Source organism: Pinus tabuliformis, chromosome X, assembly GCF_031772625.1.
Source record: "Pinus tabuliformis cultivar Carrire ecotype Pingquan chromosome X, CPIR1, whole genome shotgun sequence".
NCBI lineage: Eukaryota > Viridiplantae > Streptophyta > Pinopsida > Pinales > Pinaceae > Pinus > Pinus tabuliformis.
Genome location: NC_142308.1, coordinates 996,505,503 through 996,518,657, shown reverse-complemented (window position 1 = coordinate 996,518,657; position 13,155 = coordinate 996,505,503). Strand labels below are relative to the sequence as shown.

Genomic DNA, 13,155 nt, shown 5'->3' with positions numbered 1-13,155 from the left:
TAAAACCCTCAGAACTACTGCACCGGTTTTCCCAAGTTGGGTTTTTCTGAGGACGATTGTCCAAAATTAACGGTGTCCCTTGTGTGTTTGTCTATTATTTCAGTTGATAATTTGTATATGAGTTGAGACTGCATTTGTGTTTATTTTCAGTATTTATATGGATAAATAACTTGTTAAGGAATAAACAAGTAGGTGAAATAAACCAGATAATGTTGTAGGAATTTCTGACGTGTCAGACTTAGAAATTTCAACATGGTATCAGAGCATTGCAGATCATAGAAGAATTGATGGCACTGGTAGAAATCAGAAAATTTGCAACAGAGACAGTTGTCCCGAGAGACAAAGTTGTTCCTAAGCAGAAGGCAGCAGAGGAGTGACGCAGAGGGCCTGCGTCATCATTTCAAGCCAGAGAGAGGGCTAGCATGGAGGCAGAGAGAGGCAGAAGAAGCTCACGAAGAGCCACGTCATCCTACTCAATCAGGTAGGCTTGACGCAGTTGGCCAGAGGAGTGATTCAGCCCCTTGTCGGGATTGCGCAGAGCTGGAAGGCTCAATTTCTTCAGTTGCTAGGGCATAGGTAGCTGTGGGAAGATTGTGGATTAGGAAGATGGTGGGGCGTTGTTGTTGTCAAAGCAGAATAGTACCTAATGGGACAGAACCAAGGTAGAGGGAATCGTTGCCTCGATGGATTTCTAGCCAAGAAATCCAGATCCGAGTTGCAGTTGCAAAGAGGATCGAAGAGGAGCGAATCAACAGTTGGCAGGAAGATTTCTAGCAGGGAAATCGAGACTCAGAAGGAGTCTAGGAGAGAACTTCCAGGAGGGAAGTTGAGACTCAAAGGAAGTCCAGAAAAGAAGCGGAGATGGCAATGAACGAACTGAGGGATTAGGACAAGTTGGACGAGGCCTCCAACTTTGCCATCTAGAAGGCCAGGATCGTGTCTGTTCTAGATAGACGTTGCATTAAGGGCTTTGCCTTGAGAACCGTGGCTATCCCAGTCGACCCAGCTGATAATGAAAGATATGAGGATGCAATGGTGAAGGCAAAGTGCATAATCCTTGATGGGGTCAAGGATCATGTAGTACCGCATATTGTCGAGAAGAACATGGCAAAGGAGATGTGGGATACCTTGACGACATTGTATCAGGGCACTTCCGTGCAGAGGAAGATGTTGTTGGAGAATCAGCTGCGGTCGTATCAAATGCAGAAGGGGGAGCAGATAGATCTATGCCTCAGCAGGTTGCAAGAGATTCAAGACCAACTTACTTCCATAGGGGCCACACTAGATCAGGAGTTCATGGTGAGGACCGCCTTCAATGTAGTCTCCGAGGATTGGGAGACATTTGTCCAAAGCATTTTGGGCAAAGCTGATCTTCCAAGATGGGAAGAGATGTGGGCAGCTCTTCGCCAAGAAGAGATCATATGGTTGACCAAGGCGGGCAGTAGCAGCAAAGGAGGTCGAATCAAGAAAGAGGAGGAGGATGCGGCTCTGGCATCTGCGGGGCAGCAGGGGAAGAGGAAGAAGAAGGACATCTCCAAGGTAAAGTGCTTCAATTATGGGGAGCTAGGTCATTATGCAACCTAGTGTCCCAGGAAGAAGAATAAGGAAGAGGCTTCTGACTCCAAGGCAACTCCGGCTAAGGCGGAGAAAGAAGTCAAGACAGATGACGATTGTGCCATGAGTGCTCCTACACGTCTAGAGAAGAGGTGGGGAGACATCGAGCTATAGTCAAGAGGACTACAGAAGATGAGGGGCAGGATCCTTGAGGTACCCAAACTCTTGGATCATATCTGGCTACAGGAGCCCCAAGTGACAATAGCAAGATGACGAATGTCGGTAGAAGCAAGATGCGGATGGAGCGACAAGGCAGTGCTAGAGTGCAAAGGTCTATAGCAGCGCAATGGGGGTTGCAGCAGTGCGAGAGGCACAGAGGTGGTTGCAGCAGTGCAAAGAGGCACAGAGGAGGTTGCAGCAGTGCAAGAGGCACAGAGGTGTTTGCAGCAGCACAGAGGCAACAGAGGGAGCACAGGATAGCAGCAAAGGTAGCTTTAGCATCAGGAGGCTTACGGACTGACAAGGATGTCAGTAGTTGGGTAGATCAGTTACTTACTTCTCGGTAACTGAGTTGCAGTGCAGCAGTTAGCAGTGGCAGTGTTATGGGCAGCATGATGCAGCATGTTGAGAGGGAGTTGCAGTACAGATGTAGCAGTGGAAGTGGCAGAGCCATGGGCAGCAATACAGGAAGCAGCAGTGCAAAGGATGTTGGGCAGCAGGCCAAGCATCAGCACAGGTACTGGTGTTGGAGGATCAGTGTCATGTTCAGAGTTGGAGCATTACTAGAGCACATTCCTCGCTAAGAGGGAGTGTTGATTTGGGGTAGCATTGGATGTGCTCTAGACATGAAAATTGGAGGAGAGGCTAAAGCACATGAGATCTTCAAGACCCAGAAATGGTTTGGGGAAATTCCACCCGGTTAGAGAGATATTAAAATAATAAATATTTTTAATGGGGTTCCTAAGTCTAAACTTAGGAAAATTACAATATTAATGGGTATTAATATAAAACTGGGTGAGAATGTTCTAAATGACATGGATCAAGCCAAATCTAATCTTAGTCGTTGATTAGAGACTTAATTTCATTCGTTGAAGAGTCAACAGAAAAAGTATAAGAGGAGGCTTGAGGGTCAATTGGAGACACACCAAGATTGATCAGTTAGTTCGATTTTTTAGAGTGGGGTTTGCTAAGAAAATTCGAACAAGTGATCCGAGTTGCAGCGAGGGGCAGTGAGTACATAGCAGAGAGACAGAGATAGTGCCTGAGGGTCAGCTCAGAGCCTGGAGAGGCTACGCAGAGGCAGTCAAAGTTACGTAGAGGCAACAAGAGTCGTGCAGAGGCAGCTAGACACTGCGCAGAGGCTGAGGGGCCTGTGTGGGTGACGCAGAAAGCCAAAACGCTGACACAGAGAGGCAGAGGGCTGACGGAGAGGGTTCAGGAGTGACGTTGTGGCTAGCAGAGCTGACGCAAAGCCGAGAGGAAGCGCCGGAAGGATTTTCATGGGGCAGACTTGTTGAATATCTGTCTCTGAGAAGAGGTATTACTGTCGTGTAGAAATCTCTATTGGGTGAGCCAGTTTGGCACCGTAGTTGTACTCAAGAAAATTGCTTAATAATAAAACCCTCAAAACTACTACACCAGTTTTCTCAAGTTGGGTTTTTCCGGGGATGATTGTCCAAAAGAACGGTGTCCCTTGTGTGTTTGTCTATTATTTCAGTTGATGATCTGTATATGAGTTGAGCCTGCATTTATGTTTATTTTCAGTATTTATATGGATAAATAACTTGTTAAGGAAAAAAGAAGTAGGTGAAATAAACCAGATAATGCAGTAGGAATTTCTGACGTGTCAGACTTAGAAATTTCAACATCAATCTCCAATGGCAACTAATGCTATGAACTCAGCCCCTGGAATTGACTCAAATTCTCTGGAAAAACTGATCTTTGATTAGAGGAAATCCAGCCTTGTGGAAATGTTTGAATTGGGCTCAAAATTCAGCCCTCTAGAAAGACTAACTCAACCCCTTTCAATAAATCAATGGCTTCGGCATCAATATGATGTTACCTTCAGGTGATTCACTCCTGCTATCAACCAACAAGTTCGGACTAATTCGGCCTCTGCTACAAGATGCAACTTGTCCCCTTCGGTCTCCCTTATTAGTTGAATCTTGGCCTCTGCTACAAGATATATTTCAGCCTTCTTGAGCCCAAATAACCAACAAATCGACCCCTTGTGGTTTGCTGGTATAATCTGGAAGTGAAATGCTTATCCCTGTTGAAAATTGGGATAGCTATGGGATGAATTTCCCATAGGACCCCTTAACCCAAGAGAAGCCCTCTTTGCCCCAAAAAGGAAGAATTAACATTGGATAAAAGAAATACTACAACATGGTGCACAACCTTGGGCAAGCAATCACTAGAGAAAATATATTTAATATTATTGAAAGTGTGAAAATTCTATCACTGCAGCAACTGATTTACTTCTCCTACTTATTTCATCATAAGTTATTCATGAAATTACTTCAACAAACATTAAAATAAATATTGTTGCAGATATCACACTGTAACACAGAAACAAACATACGCACACATTGACACAGTTATTTTGGACTAATGTCCCCCGAAAAACCTAATGTGGGAAAATCGGTGCAGCAAGGGAGGATTTTATTATTCAACAATTTTCTTGTACAACAGGGTGCCAAATTGGCTTACCCACAGGTAGACAAACTTCTAACACTTTTCTAAACCCAACGTAGGCCCTACTAACCTTTTCTACAGCCTGAAACCCTCTGCGTCAGCCTACTGAGGCTCTGCGCAGCCTCTCTGGGCTTTTGTGTCACTCCTGCAGCTTCTGCGTGGATGACGCAGACCCTTCTGGCTCTGCACAGTCTCTGCTGCCTATGCGTGGCTTCCTTTGGCTTTGCATTTGCCTCTTCCGCGCTGATCTCCCATCTCTCTGTTCCGTACTTGCTGCCTCTTGACTACTCTCCAGGCCACTGGTTCAATTTCTCAACAAACCTCGCTCCATAAATTGAACTGAAGGTCTCCCTCAGTGTGTTCTCCAAGTGCCCCTCAAGCCTCCTCTTATACTTTTTCTGTTGACATCTCAACGGCCGAGATTAAGTCCCTAATCAATGGCTAAGATTAGATCTGGCTTGATCCATGTCTTTTGGACCATTCTAACATAGATTCATATTAATACACATTAATATTTTATTTTCCCTAAGTTTATACTTAGGGACTCCATTAAAAATATTAATTATTTTAATATCTCCCGATCTGTTTAGAATCTGCCCAAACCATTTCTGGGTATTGGAGATCTTATGTGCCCCAACCTCTCCACTAAATTTCATGGCTGCAGCACATTTGATGCTACGCCAAATCAACAGAAAGTAAATGAAAAAGGGTTACGTTGGAAAACCTAGGTCAGCTACTCAAATAAAGTTACCCATCCGATCCATGTGAAGGTCTATAAATCTAATCTCATGTGCAATTCAAATAATGAACATCTGAGGTTAGGTCCTTTAAGTAATGTGTATATCACAGAATCTCGGATCTATTCTTTATGAAGCTCGCACCCTAACTTCAAGGCTCATATTGTTCAAATAGTGGCTCGCACTCTCAAACAATGGCTCACTATATTCTTTCTGTGACTCGATCTTTACACAATGTCTCACTTTTGTGGATTGACCTTCCCCTGTGGCTCGTATGTATACTCCAATTGCTCGCATTCATCTATTGTTGCTCTCATATAATTACAGTGGCTCGTATTCCTGTGACTCGCTTTGTTGTTCGGTGGCATGCATTTGTTTGTCATGTCCCTTCTCAAATACACTAGTCACAGGGTGCAACTATACATTTTTGGCACAATTTTGGCTTAGGAGGAGGACCCCACACTTAGACTTAGGAACTATAGGGGAAATTCAACTTTATTTTGCAGCTAGTGGAATGTGGGGGCCACCCACATGAGAAATTCGAACTTGGCCATTCGATGAGCTTGGAGGGAATCAAATGGGTGGATGGAGGGGCCCACATGAGGCTAAGGGGACCCAAGGTGATAAAAGGAGGATCAGCTCTCATTTTCGACCATCTTGAACATTTGCAAACAAACTCTTTTGTACACTCTGCTACTTAGCGAGTCTACCTGTTGTTTAGCCACGAATCTCTCACGCGGGAGATTCAACCTCTTCTTCGGGGGACCATCTGTGCCTGCCCTAGGGAGGTTGTTCCACAAGAGTTTCAGGGAGTTCGGTACAGTCACACACTTCAGCCATCAGCGCAGAGAGAGAACTGCGTACTTCATGGGTAGCCAGAAACATGCAGGAGAGGTTGGAAGCCAGCCAAGAGATTCATTGCTTGCTAGGAGTTCTGGGAGCTAAGGAGGCTGCTTGTTGAGGACATTTTCGTTGGAGTTTATAGCCAACTAGACCAGTGCATTAGTTATTCGAATTTCTGGGCAGAGGGATTGCGCAGAGGCCTGTAGCAGCAATTCGTGGGGACTTGGAAGAGCAGTCAATCTTGGCCAAGAGCCATCTGGGGAGCAAGGAGTTGGATAGCATAGGTACAACCAGCATTTCAGAGGTGTTTACAAAGGGATTTGCAGGCTATTTCCTACAAGTCAAATTTGGCAGTCGAAAGTTGAAACTGGGGAGAGGCTCCAAGGATGCCAAAAATCCAAAGTCAAAACCAGCGAAATTCCCTTCTAGGTTTTTCTGGGTTTTGTCCAAGGATCCAGGGTTGAAAGGATATAATTTTCTGGGTAGTTTTTGGGCACCTTCCAACGGCTCGAAGTTCAGCAGGGCAAAGTTCACTATGGCAGCGCAGTGCAAAGTGGTGCAGCAGCTAGGCAGCCTTCAACTCAGCTATTTTTCCACCTAGGGTTGGTCTTACTTGTTCATTGGGACAAGCCCAGGTGCACCATTCCGTTTTATGTTGTATCTAGCCCTCTGATTTTTAATAATATGGCTCAGCAGTTCCTGATTGGCAGCGTTTTCATGGATGTCTAATGTGTGTTTTTATTTTTTATATGCTGTTGCACTATTTATTTGCTTAATAACACCCACATTCCTACTTAGGAACATTACATTGTTCTTGTGGATCTCGTTGTTTCTCTATGGATCATGTTTTGCATTCTTGTAGCTTGCATATTTATTTTTGTATGGTTCGACTTACAATTTCTATGGCAGCCTGAATTTATACGTTCCCTAAGATTCACATTTCTTTGAAGCCTACATTTATACTTTCTCTGAGAAATCTTCGGAGCAACCTATGACTGTGATCTAATCCTAATGTATGAACAGTGATGGTATCTTGGATATACAAACAATGATCTTGATCTACAGTGGCATCATTCCATTGTACAATGGCTCTGTGGCATCGCAACGGACGGTTACAATGGTTATAATCTATGTATGGTTTGGATTTGGTTTGCATAAATCATAGTGACTTGTATATGGTTCGCATGGCTCACAGTTTGGCGTGCTATACCTCCTGTGCCTTGCACTTGTGGCTATAGTGGCATGTAATATTCACTATACATATGAGGATCATGTATGATCCCTGGTTGGCCCTAGGTGGCCTAAAATGATTGATGTGTCCCATTGTACCTTGCATCTCAGTTGAACAATTGATGAGTAGCTAATAGAAGAAGAATCTGGTTGGGTTTCCCCCTTGTGGGTTTTTACCCTGTTTTTGACCTAAATCGTGGTGTCTCTATTGTGCATGTTTTTCTTCTATTGTTCCTTACTGTTCCACTGCATTGTTGATGTTTATTGTTCTCTTTAAATAATTGTTAATGATAATATGATGTTATGGGGTGAATGTAATGTGTAAATGATTGAAAAAATATATAAATGCAATTATCTTCAACAGAGATCAATCTAGCCCTAAAATTTAACATGGTATCAAAGTTGGGCTAAAGAAAAGTCATTGAGATCACATGTTGTGAAGACACCAATGGATCAAGTAGAGTGAAAAAGATGAAGATGGCAAAGACCTAAAAGAATTGTAGGATTGGAAGGAAACCCTAGGGAAGACCTTTGTTCTTGAAACTAGAAGTTGGGGTTTGGGAGAAACCCTAGGAGTGGCCTTGATATGGAAAGGGCCTAGTATGATTTAGAATCTTTCATCATTAGTAAGAATTCATTCAGTTATTCAAGTACCAGTGATAGATTCAAAGAAACCCTAGGAGAATGGTATGATGCAGATTCAGTGGTCATCGTATACATTGATAGTTGAGCATGGCTACTGATGAAGGAGATCAAGGATCTAGAAATGAGAATACAGATGGTGCTTAAAAGGATCTTTTTTTTTGAAGAAAAACATTGATGGATTGTGGTGACTCCTAATGCAGGATCAAGAGGGAGTTGATAGCTTCCTACAATCCTCATGAAAGATAAGTACTTTCAAGAATTGTGTCATTTTTAGGTTTATCTTTTAGACTATTGTTTATTCTTCTTGCATGAATATTTCAATGCTTCTTTCACTAACCTCTTGTATGAGATCAAGGAATGCAGTTCCTAAGGATGTCATGTCCCTTCTCAAACACATTTGTAACAGGGTGTTGTTACACAATTTTGCACATTATTGGCTAAGGAAGCGACGGTGAGGGATAGACAGGTAACAGTGGTAGCGTTCTCTGCAGGGACAGACGAAGGTTGAGCGGTCGTTGGACTAAATGTTGTTTGTGCGGTGAGAGTGGACCAGGCGACGATGGTTGTGCAAGAAGCGGCGACGCAAATGGAACGTGACAGAGCGTTGCCAGTTAGATGCAGAACGATTCGGCGAAATCATACATCGGTTAGCACGATGAAGGTGTCGGTTGAGGGCCCAGCCGTCAGCGCAGTCAACGGGGATAAGAAATTTTCGGGATAGGCAGATGCAACAGAGTGGGAGGACAAGCAGTGGGGAAGTCGATGGCGGCAGTGCGGCTTAGGTAGAACCATGGCTCCGGTGATCTTTGGATTGTGGTCGACTATGTTTGTTTTCCTTTCGTTAATTTTTTTCTGACTTGTGTTTTTTCTTCAATATAACTTTTTTTATTCAATATTTTTTTTTTAAATACTTTTTTTTCCTAAACCTTTTTTTTATATATTCTCTAATTTTTTTGTTTTTTTTCAATGGCCAAACGATTGATGGAGATTCTGGTGGAATGGAGAATCTCCAAGATTGGCGAACGCCTAAATCACGACGACAACAAGGTTGGCGACAGGTAGATGGCCAAAGGTCAGATCATAAGGTATGTGCATTTATTTTATGCATGGTTGAATGTGTTAGATTTTTTCTATGATCATAGGGCTTGTAGACTTCATCTTTGGAATATAGGGAATATAAACCCTAGATAATTCTTTAAAGTAGGAAAACCCTTGTCAAGTGAGAAACCCTAACCCTAGTCTGTTTGTTCCCTCATAGAAACCCTAGCTTTTGGATTCTAGGGTTTGTAGGTAGTCTAGGTTGTATGGCAAACCCTTGTGAGGGCAAAATTGGATGAGAATTTGGGTTCAAACCCCAAGGATGATGTTTCATAGGGAAATATCAAGAAACTTAGGGTTTGAATCTGAAAATCCTAGGAATTCTCCCTCTCTAAAAGACCATGGAATCTCTAGATTATCAAAATTATAATCATGCTCTTGTACTTGTATATTTTGCTTCATGGTACTTGTCGATGATCAATGCAGGTACATAATGAAGGATGAAAGGAGCATGATGAATGGAGGGAACTGGAGAGACCCTGAGGAAACTGATGTTATCAAAGTTCATTGAAGGGAAAATGGTAACTTGGTAATCAAGTTGGATCCTTGGGCACTTTGATGCATAAAGGTAGACTCATATGGAAATGGACCATGAGGATGTTCATGCTTTGTTGAAGAAAATCATCATGGTGAATTGAGACAAGTTCAACTATATGGATATTGAGGGAAAGCTCAACATCTGGTACATGGCATCCATGAAGATCAAGATGTGCTCATCTTGGGATTGGAAGGTAGCAATGTGAGAAGATAACCTGAAGGTCTAGAAGGAAGATCACTTTTGTAAGGAAGCTATGATCAGCTTGAAGTCTGGGAAGGTTCAATAGAATGCCTTCATTGATAAAGTCGAGACGAAAGTGATGTGTAAGATGGATGACCTAGAACCTGTCGTGAGAAGATGGTTTTGTGATACATGAAAGGAAGCATGCTTTGTACAATGAGATGCGGAGGAAAGAGGGAGCCATGCAAGCTATAAAGAATTGATAGTTGGTACTTTTATGAAAGACAAGGAAGAGGACTTGTGGTTGTGAAGTCAAAAATATCCTCTAGGTTTGAGAGGGAGTAAAAGGAGTCTCCTTGAATAGGAGCAAAATCTATTCTTTGATTAAAAGGAGAATATGAATATCCTCCCTAATTGAGAGGGAGTATGGTTGGACACTGGTTCTCCCTGTGTCATGTACTAGACCAGGACTAACAGTCGTAAGTCTAGTGCATGCATCACGGATAGGGAGAATGATGACTTGTTTGGTTCTCCTTGTGTCAGGTACTATGATGGATTAGGACTGATGTCCTAAGTCAAGTACATAGACATGGATAAGGAGAATGTTGGATTGGATAAGCATCTTGGATAGACATTCTTAGAGTCATGTAATGTGATGGATTAGGATGAAAATCCTAAGTCACATGGACTTGGATAAGAATGGTCCGGTGGTAGGATTACTCTGGGTATCCTAGGTGGAGTATGTACCATGATGAGGCGGTATGGTGTCCTATGGAATGCCTCCTAGCATTGTGCTCTGATCTTGTGAAAGATAGAGTGTACCTGTAAAGGCCTTGGGTAATGTAACAATGTTGGCTATGATGAGTGATGCTTATCAATCTAGATCCCTTCTTATGAGAATATTTCAACTTGAGATAGACTTGTTGAGTCATTATGAATACCTCCCTAGTTAAGAGAGAGTGTTGGAAAAGTAACTAGGTTCGGTCTTCATAAATTGTCTTTGTACTCATATATGATGTAAAGAAGAAAGAAAAAATATTTATTTATTTATTTAAGTAAGAAGCATGTCTTTCATGCTTAATAGGTCAAGCCAACCATTACATGCCTTTAGGATTTGTTATGAGTCAAAAGGATGTCAATATCTTGTTTATAAGAAGTCAATCAAGACCTCTACCTACAAGTCTAAGATGCACTACAAAAGGCATTGTAAGTCAACAAGTCGAACTATGAAAGCACAAGTCGGCCCACAAACCTCTATTCATGTCAGCCTCATAAACGTGCATAAACAAGTATATATTGGAGCCTATTCAAACTCATTTGGAGACATCTATCTATAGTTCGATCACTCAAGAAAGGAGCATATAAAAGAAAGGAACCAAAACGGAAGCTTACTCCTAACCGAAACTAATAGAAGTCTAATTGGAGGCACTGTGGTATTACAAGGGTCCGAGAATTGGAGGAAGAAGGAGCAGAGGTCCGAGAATTGCAGAAGGGATGCATAGAGGTCCGAGAATTGCAAGAAGGAGGCACAGAGGTCTGCGAATTACAGGAGGGAGGCACAGAGGTCTAAGAATTGCAGGAGAGAGGCACAGAGGTCCGAGAATTGTAGGAGGGAGGCACAGAGGTCCGAGAATTACAAGAAGGTTATCACAGAGATCCAGTAGTTGTAGTGGGGGACATATCAGAGATCTGAAAATTGCAGTAAGGAAGTGGCATTCTTTTGTTGACTTGTGAGGACTTGTAGCTAGAAGGTGGTTTGACTTTGTCATTAAAATATCCTCTTGATCTAATTCTATAAGAAGTGGATTGTTTGGGTTTTCCTTGTGTTCCTTGTGTTTCATGATCTTCATATTTTGATAATTACTTGAAGAAGGAATAAAAACAATATAATAAAATTCCATCTAAAATCACAAGTAACTATCAAGTTAGGAAAATCAACATTAATCTATAAAATCAATGATTTTCAATAGTTTGCAACATTGATTGTGAGTAATTTTTGTTGAATATCTTTTATGATTATTGCATGTAATGAATATTGCTAGGGTTTCTATGTTCCATGTCTAAATGCTTATATTTATATGAAATTCTTGGTAAATTTTGCATGCTTTAATTTATATCCTTGAACTCCCTAGAGAACCTCCTAGTGAGCTTTTCTCTAGTAAATTTATCCCTTCATAAAGTGATAGTTAGGGTTAGCAAGTGAAAACCTAGGGTTTTCCCCCTTACTCCCTTCAAAGGTTTGATATTTCCATGGTCAAAATCCCTAAAACTCCATCACTAAAGTAGGTAGAACACATTGGCATCCATATTGTTGATCAAAACTCATAAAACTTTACCTTTCTCTCTCCTAGAATTTCATCCCATTAAGGCAAGCCACTAGGGTTAGGGATTCAAGTTAAATTCAACTAGGGCTTGGACATTGAGCTAATTTTAAGTTGTTTCACCTTGTTGGGCCTTAAAATGTCAAAATTTTGCAATTTGCATTGTTGAAAGTGCTTCACTAGGGTTGACATCATCAACCCTAGGCAAAACTAGGGCTTGGAAAACCCTAATTTTGGATTAACGCTTCAACTTAGCGTCATTTGAAGGTTTGTTTCTCTTGTTGTTTAGCATACCTTTCAAGGAAACCTTTACATTCTTCTTGTATGCTTAATTGTGCTATTGTTGAATCATATATTAAAAACCCTCAGCTACAAGTCTCTCTTTCTAGGCCTCTTAACATGTACGCTATTCCTTATCACAAAGCATTGAACCTTGTTCTTAGTCTGAATACCTTGATTAAGCCTATCAAAGTTCACCATTGATCCTTTTGACCTAGAATACCATTTAGGTGACCTATACCAGTAAACCTCCTGTGTGGTGAAATTCTACTAAAGAGCAAGAGGTGGAGTTGTTGAGGTGATAGTGGCATCCACCTCATTGGTGTGTCTTAGTCTAGCTTTTGTCTTGTGAGGCCTCTCACAAGAGCTGTTAGATTTTGAGGCAACATCTACCTAGAAAGAAACCTGAGATTTGACATAGGTATGATTGTTAGAGAAAGGGAAATGATAGTATCAAAGGTCAAAAGAAAACAAAGAAGAACACATAGGAAGAACAAAATGCAAGAAATGCTGAAATTTTGTGCCATTAGTGAGTTCACATAGAGAAATTAGTTTGAAAGGGGAACCAAGTGTATAATGTGATGCCCAAATGCACCTTCATTATTCTAATTGTTAAGCAAATCTAATTACACAAGTGCACCCAACTCTCTTAAATGGCTGATCCACAACCCAAAGATTTATAATGTATACATGAAAACAGGAATTATCGGTACATCTAAACAACAAGTAGATTTTCAACCTTAGGTTTCATAGATCGAAGCAAAAATATCACATTCATCAACTTGCTAAACTCTTGAACCTTGTGGAGGAATCAAATGCAATACAAATAAGGGCCACTCACCTTTAACCCATTAACATGGAAGGGTTCTTCAGTCATGACATTAAAAACTAGGTTAGAAACAGCAGCACCAGGTGTGACAACACTTGTATCTACCAAATAATAGTGAGTTTTCTCCATAACCTGGCATAAAGCATTAAATCAATTTAGGATAAATCACAAGAAACTAGTAATTGTATACCCTTGTTATAACTATGA

At 41.5% G+C, this 13,155-nt stretch overlaps 1 protein-coding gene across 1 annotated transcript in view; it reads right to left on the bottom strand.

The window, feature by feature from the left end:
• LOC149143082 (Metallo-hydrolase/oxidoreductase superfamily protein) overlaps positions 1 to 13,155 on the bottom strand; it is a 332,415-nt gene that overhangs the window by 50,742 nt on the left and 268,518 nt on the right. Inside the window, exon 7 of the mRNA XM_089448872.1 lies at positions 12,961 to 13,080. Coding sequence (XP_089304998.1) covers positions 12,961 to 13,080 — 120 coding nt within the window. The remainder of the gene's footprint in view (positions 1 to 12,960; positions 13,081 to 13,155) is intronic.